The following is a 7,790-nucleotide window of genomic DNA, read 5'->3' as shown; positions in this document are numbered from 1 at the left end:
TGCCACAAGCCCGCCGGACGCTCCTTCATCGAATCCGCCAGCCGCCACTCACTCAAGGCCGTCGTGTGTGACGTTTCTTTGTGAAAGCGAAACTACTTTGTTTGGCCTTCCAAAAGAGGACACGACTAGAAATCAGTGGTTAAGTTGTATTTACAACACTGTTCCAGAACAGTTCAACCCAAATATTCAGATGTGTGCAGCACATTTTATGGAGGACTGTTTCCTGATCCTGGCAGAGGAGACTACAATTCCGGCTGTTCTGACTCACAGTCTGTAAGTACGTTTTTTATATATAAAGAATTTGCCACTGATGATTCAAACGTGAGTTTTGAGCAGTGTAGAGTAGCGCTTGTTATTTGTCATTTCTCCGATCACAAATGCAGACGTAGTTTTATGTTTACGCGGCGCGATGCAACGCGTAAAAAGACAGTATAAGTTATAATCAGTAATTATGTCCCCACTGGATGCAACAAATGCCTCGTTTATAATGGGTTTTAATGTTTTTGTCTCGTCGCTCCGGCCGGACAGGGCATCACAGTATGGTAAGGGGCGTAACATTTCCGTCACATGCTTGAGCTTCCGATGAGCTTTGTAAAAATCAACATTTTTCAGAAATTGCATAGAGGAGAAACAATAATGTACGGTATGTGGAAAATAATGTGTTTTTTGAACCTTAAACCGCATAAACACATTTCATTACACCAAATACACAAAATAATGTTCTTTTTAGCAACATCATATGACCCCTTTAATATGCAGAGACAACTCAGGTAGGTTCTGTGGTGCTTTAAAAACCCATGAGCAACCCAACCTACCAATACATCAACATTGGCTCCAACAATGGTGTGAGCTTAGGGCGGGACTATCTGTTCGTCTAACCAATGGAAAATGGGGGGACAGCAATAGAGCATGTGTGAAGACTTTTCAATTTTCACCTTTTCTGTGAAGTATTTTTTCCATTCATTTTTCCCATAGAGATTTTAAAAAAGTCACAAGCCAGCTATGAGCACTCACTGCTGAGATCTTTTAGCATGATTTGCTCTTTACAGAATCATGGGTAATGTAGTTTTTCCATTAGGAACGCCGCTGCTAAACACGATTATTTAAAAAACAGTTTGAAATAATGCGGGCTGAAGGCTTCAACAAAAGCATATACCATTGATTAACATCCTCGAAGCTCACAGTAAGTCTGTTTTCAAATGTTTATAAGTAATTGTTAAAAATCAATTTCCCTATGGTGAAAATCAATGAAATTTTTACTTGGTTTGAAAGACTTCTGTGTGAGCAGATCTTCATGCATCAGCATCACTACACTATTGACAATAGATAATGGACCTTTTTTCTCTGCAAAATTTTGCTAATGTGTCTACACCCTAAATCTGTAAAATTGTACCCTGCTTATGTTATGAGTTGGCCAAGTATTTGTGTATATGCATAGTTTTGGCCTTGGAAAAGGGCACAGAAATTATGGAAAACAAGAACAGGAATTTGACTTACATAGATCAAGTCTTTGCTGTAACGGACACAGATGTTGTTTAGAAGAGTGGCCTCATTTAAATACATAAGAGAACCTGGAAGTAAATATGTAAACACGTATGGGAATAATATGGGAATATCATTGAACATCATAAGATTAACTATTTAACATGATACTAATGGCTGATACAGTTACAACTATACTTACAGTTGTCTTCAACATGTTTGTTCACATCGTCCTCAGCAGGAAAGACTTGATTGATGGGGGCCAGGAACGTCTGCAAAGTCAAAATGAGCATTGTCAACTCTTGTGACCTCTGGCCAAATGAAAAACTTGGCCTAACAATAACTGCCTACATTGACCTATTTCTCTATTTATCCATATTATTAAAAGCGCACACCATTTACGACCACACAGAAGATTAATGGGACAAAAAACAAGTAGATTATGACAGATGTTTGTTCTCTCATTTCCGACTCTGTCTGGTTACTTTCAACGATGTGTAAAGCTATAAACACTCAAGGTCTTCATACATTACTACTGCGCAAATGACACTGAAGAGCGGTGCTAGGTCAGCCATGATTGATTGTGTCTAATGGTGGCCATAATGTGGAGAAGAAACAGTAAAGTCATGTTAATGTGAAAGGTAAGAACATAAGCTGTGAAATCCATTACGACACATTATAAGACACCCAAAACTGCCCATCACACCAGTGCGTTATTCAGAGCGAGATGAGACAGGCTGACCTTTTTCAGACAACTCATCTCATCCCTGCTGACTTTCCTGCTTTACATTATTCCACTCCCTCACTTTTATATAAGCCATTTACATTAGGAAAGTTATTATCTGCCTCAATGTCATGGTTATCATCTACCTCTTTGACCTAAAAAACACACACAACCTTGATATATTCAAGTGGGAACTTCTCACACATTGTTTATCTTTGTTTAATAAAAGCTAATGTGCCACTGACAAATAAGAGAGACAATGATGAAGAAAAAAATCTATAGCTTCTTACAGTTCTTAGAAATTCACTCTTTGTATTATTCTTGTTGGTTTTTATATGGTTTTGAAATAGATTAAAAAAAAAGTTAAGAAATTTAGGGTTTAAAAAAAGATTAATAATAAATAAATAATAAATACTATAATTTAGTAATTCATCAAATTAATTTATTTTAATAATTATATAATTAATTTATTGCTTATTTTAATACGTTTCTGAGGAGTTGCACCACATGACATTTTACAACTTGAACTGACTTTGTCATAAGAATGTCAAAAAGAAAATTGATACTTTCAGACTTACTGACCTTGACAAATAGTCATAAGGATTTGCAGGCGACCTATCTATGACATCATTTCCTGTTCTGTTCGTTTGTGTGTATGTGTCTGGCTGCACCACATGACTTAATTTCAAATATTAACAACATGAAATCAAAATGGACTATTCTTATTTTTTATGGAATATTGCAGTGTTTATTATAAATGATTTATCCGTGTACATCGTTCCTTTTTTTTAAATCATGTGCCCCTGTAATCTTTAATCAAAATAACTTCCCATCCCCTTTGCACTGGCATCTCTTCTCTTCTCTGGCTGAGTTTACACTTGGCATTAACATGCGATCACCGTGATCTGATCAAGCAGATCGGATCATCAGTCAATCAGGACATGGCGCGTTTACACTTGGCAACATCAGCTGACTTCTCAATCTGGATAACCGATCGGATCTGTATTTCCCATGCAATATTTAAATAAGTCTGCGGTGCAAAGCCGACCTGAAGTGGTGGGTTTTCTTTTGAAAACTATTGTCAGTCGCGGGACATTTTACAAATCAAAATCTGTTCTTCCGACAGATCGGGAGAGAGGGGGTGGCGTTTTGCGTGATGTCGACCTGCGAATGCAGACACGATGGCTGGATTGCGTTTACATTACACTGAGATCCGATCACAATGCGTCCTCGACTACCTCTGGACCAGGACACGCTGATCGGATAACATTCCGATCAGAAGCGCGTTTACACTTGTCTTTTCAATGTGTATGTGGACAACATCCGGATACAGGTCGCATGTTAATGCCAAGTGTAAACGCAGCCTCTGATGACATGTGTGCACTACTAGCACGAGGGACGGGACAATAATCAGTCCCTTCCAGCAATCTGTCACTCACATGAGATCACAGCAATTAGCAAATGACAACAACCTAATCAATTCCTGATGGGCAAAATCAAGTCCATCCTTACATTTTTTTTCTTTTTAAACTTTTCCTTCATGCCAACTTTAATGAGCAAGTTTTTTTTAATAATAATTAAATTATTCAGAACTAATATTAACTTAATTTTAACATGTTATTTCAATATTTCAATTAAAGATCCTGAGGATGAACCCTAACCCTAAAATACACCTTGCACCACTTTTAGACAAGAGTTACTACATTATTTAGTCAACTTTCCTTGTGAGACTTGCTCACAAGTCGCTTTTGTCAGGTTTTTCATTTTCAGAAATATCACACACAGTGCTACAGTCTCTAAGGGAGCATGTAAGAAGCTGAGACACAGGTGGCTTTTTTAGTCTAATGAACCTACACTGTGTGTAACGTGATTCGCACACCTGCAGCAGGTAGAGCTCATTACTTATTCAAAGCCCCTGCAAGTGACACCCTTACATGGCACAGCACAATTCCACATACACGTTCTCACATTTTACCTATTGCTCAGATACCTGGAGGCCTTTTATACACATCATGAAGTTAATCAAGCGTGCAGTGGGAAAAACTCAGCACGTTAGCAGAAACGCTGATCACATGATCACCTGAGGTACCCTGGTCTCAGTGGAGGGATAGAGCATCAAAGGTGCTTGGCAACTAAGCTAAGTTTCCCTCGTATGAGTCACAATAACGTGGCATTAAATCAATGGGCGCCACCTGCTTGATCACTGGATAAATGCTAACAGGATGCATTTCAAGGGCAGTAAAGCTGACGTCTTACCTTTCCTCTCTGATTGAGAGGTTCTATGGTGAGGGCATCCGCACCGATATCCACTATCATGCCCAGCTGGAACCCGTCGGTTGGGTGGGGCGCCCACACAGGCTTCCCATCCTCCATTGCACCCCGCAGCTACACCGCAGCTCTGGAAGACACACACACAAGTTTAAACACTGACTTGGCTGGCAGTATGCAGAAAAGTAATTGTTTTGTTTAACACAAACCACGTGACTGTAAACAAAATGTCTTTCAGTATGCTGCAAGTGGAGGCCGACAAGGTTGTCTCTAGTACAGACGATGATAATGAAAATAACAAAACAACTTACATTCATTAGCCACTTCAAATTCTTGATATGCATAATGAACAAATACACACTGAAACTAGACCATGCAATTCTGGCTGCCTCAATATTAGTGTTCTGAGTGGTTGCCAGAGAATTGTTAGTGAGTCCTGAGAGGTTGCTAGATCATTCCTAGTGTGCTCTGGTTGCAATGGCATTGGTAAGACCCCTTTCCACTATCTCCCACATTTGTATATGATTTTCGCATTTTGCTCCCTAGTGGCAGATGTGCAGAACTTTCCATTTGGCCATGAAGCAGCTGTCACCCTCCACTTATTCACAATGGTAAAATAAATAAATAGTGTAGGCCTATATGTCCACAAAAAATAAATGACCGTCAATATGTTTGAAAGCAAAGCACAGCAGGTTTACTAGGGATAAACAATTCAAATAATTATGTAATAATTATATTGGATATTATTCATAACCACCAACTTTACATTCACACATTCACATTTGACACTTTAAGCCAAAGCGACTAGCATTCAAGATACATTTTTCCAAAGCATGCATTCTCTGGGAATCAAAACCATGACCATTGCTTGAGGTATTCCCTACTGTTGGACCTACAGGAAGGCTACTTACAGAAATAGCATTTAAAAATTTATATTTTAGTGCAAAAGTGTTGGCAATTCTTACCTCACACTTACAGTTTTGATTAGAATTCATCACATCCTGTCAGGTGGTCACATACTGTACGATCTTAGCTGCAAAACTTGAAATATTTCAATGCATCTGAAGCTTAAATTGTATCCAAAAATTCTGCATAAATTTGGTTGGAACGTCATGAAGCTCCTGTACTACTCTTCATTGGAAAATAATGACTTTTGTTCTGTCATTTGTCAGAGATGAAAAGCACAGCTTTAGTGTTTTCTGAGTGGTTGCTAAGAAATTGCTAGGGTGTTCTGTGTGGTTGCTAGGCCTTTTCTGGTATTTGTTTGCTGGCCTAAATCAAAAGAGTCAATGCTTGTGTCTCATAGAAGTACTTAGATTTCGTCACTTCATGCATATTTACTGATTAGATGTCTACTGAATCATGAAAATGCCAAGTGTAAACACCCTCCAGTATGCGAGAAGGATAGCAATCTGATCACTCAAACTTTAAACTTTGAGACACATACAAGACCCAGTTGAATCGATTGGAAATACATCTGGTTATTCAGGCCACATATGCTAACTTTATTCTTCCATTAACAAGTGTATGGGAAGTGTATGGAAATTTTATTATTCTATTAATCATCTGTAAGTTGAAAATCATGCAGTTTGTTCAAATTCCATACTATGAACAATATTAATTGTGATGCATGCCTTAGCAAACACTATGGTCTGATTTAGGGATGCGCAATATTATCGGAACATTATCCGAATTGGCCAATAATGGCTTAAAATGTAAAATCAGCATCAGCATCGGCCCAATGGGAAAAATTATGTCGATATGCCTTGCTGATAAGACGAATAACTCACATGTGCTCAGGGTGTGCTAACGATAAGATCACGTCAGCAGTGTAGTCATTCTTGAAGCGAACTTTTGCCTGAATGGTGATTAGATTCACTGTTTTGGATTGCCACATTTAATTTGAGAATACAAGTGCAGAATGACGCGTGTGGCGTGCCATATAGAGTCATCAGTCACTAGCGAGTGCAGCAGCAGCAGCAACAGCCTCCCCCGGGTCCTAATGCCCATCCAGTAAGGCCTTTTAGGCCGCTGTTGGCCTACTTGTAATAAAATGAAAGTAAAATACACAAATAACATGGTGTTTCTAATAAAATAAATCAGTAATTGATGTCATAATATCACGAGTATATTTTGATTTAATATATTGGTATCAGCATCTATGAGTTGAAAAATATCGGCATATCGGATATCTGCAAATATCCAATATCGTGCATCCCTAGTCTGATTGGTCTCATATTATTACGAAAGGTAAAAATGTGTTCTTTTATGCCGACTAATGATGTTTTGGAAAATTAGGCCACTCTCAGACAAATGTGCCATCTACTGTGGACTTGTCATTTCAACAACAGGTCTGTTGAGGTATTTTAGTCTCCTGGCTTGTTTCTCCATATGTTTTTTCGTTGATCTTGTTATTCCCTTCAGGTATGGGCTTAACCTGTAATAGTGGATTGCCCTCTGAGCCATCTTTATCTGCACTGACTCTCCTCTTGAGAGAACAGTTGGTGGCCCTATCTGATCTCTTTCTGATCCTACTATAAACCATTGACTTCTTACAGTGTTCAATATAATTCCCTATTAAGATCAGGTGATTTAACCGAAGCACTGGATGCCATCCGTTAAGATCCATGAGATCCACTGAGGGCCGCAGACTGCATGACCTGTAACTGAACTGCTGTCAAAGTCTACAAAAGCAATAATGGCTAATCACAAGGACGTTATTACACCTGGCAAGAATACAGCACTGACTTTATGTCAAAGACGTCTGCTGTGCGTAGGGCTGGGTATCATTCAAAAAATGTTTATATCGTACCGATACCTTGACTTCGATACCGGTTCCTGAATTATACTTTTTTCAATACCAATTTTATTAAATCCATTTTAACAAGATTACATTACCTAAAAAAAAATTTGGTTTTATTTTTTCAGCTTGTTGAGGTTTTTACAGACTCAAAGACTGATCTCCTGAGCCACTGCACAAAGGAACAAAATGTAACTGACCAACAAAATAAATCAGTGCAAATAGTTTTAAAGGGGTCCTATTATGCTCTTTTACAAACGTCGTGTTATACTTGTAAGGATTGTTCTAGACATGCCGAAAATTTGAAGCTACAGCACAGCAGCTCTTCTACTTGGTTTTCTCTGATGCACTAACTCTGCAGCAACACTTCTTCTTCGTCGTGTCGTCTGATGCATTCACCTCGCCCCTCCCCACCCCCCAACCATTCGAATTTCTGTAGGCGGGAATTACTTGTAATGATATTCCAATCAGCCGCTTTGTGATATCACAAAGCCCGGAAAACAAACGCTGTAGTCC

The 7,790-nt window shown here is 38.7% G+C and overlaps 1 protein-coding gene across 1 annotated transcript in view; it reads right to left on the bottom strand.

The window, feature by feature from the left end:
- Positions 1-7,790, bottom strand: part of LOC107666253 (unconventional myosin-VI-like) — a 65,930-nt gene that overhangs the window by 49,388 nt on the left and 8,752 nt on the right. Inside the window, exons 5-7 of the mRNA XM_016457473.1 lie at positions 4,463-4,604; positions 1,685-1,754; positions 1,498-1,571 (exon numbers count right to left, since the gene is read on the bottom strand). Of these exons, the coding sequence (XP_016312959.1) occupies positions 1,498-1,571; positions 1,685-1,754; positions 4,463-4,579 (261 nt within the window). The 5' untranslated portion in view covers positions 4,580-4,604. The remainder of the gene's footprint in view (positions 1-1,497; positions 1,572-1,684; positions 1,755-4,462; positions 4,605-7,790) is intronic.

This window comes from Sinocyclocheilus anshuiensis, unplaced genomic scaffold (assembly GCF_001515605.1).
Source record: "Sinocyclocheilus anshuiensis isolate Anshui unplaced genomic scaffold, SAMN03320099.WGS_v1.1 scaffold936, whole genome shotgun sequence".
Lineage (NCBI taxonomy): Eukaryota > Metazoa > Chordata > Actinopteri > Cypriniformes > Cyprinidae > Sinocyclocheilus > Sinocyclocheilus anshuiensis.
The sequence above is the reverse complement of the archived record's forward strand: the minus strand, read 5'-3'. Positions and strand labels throughout refer to the sequence as shown.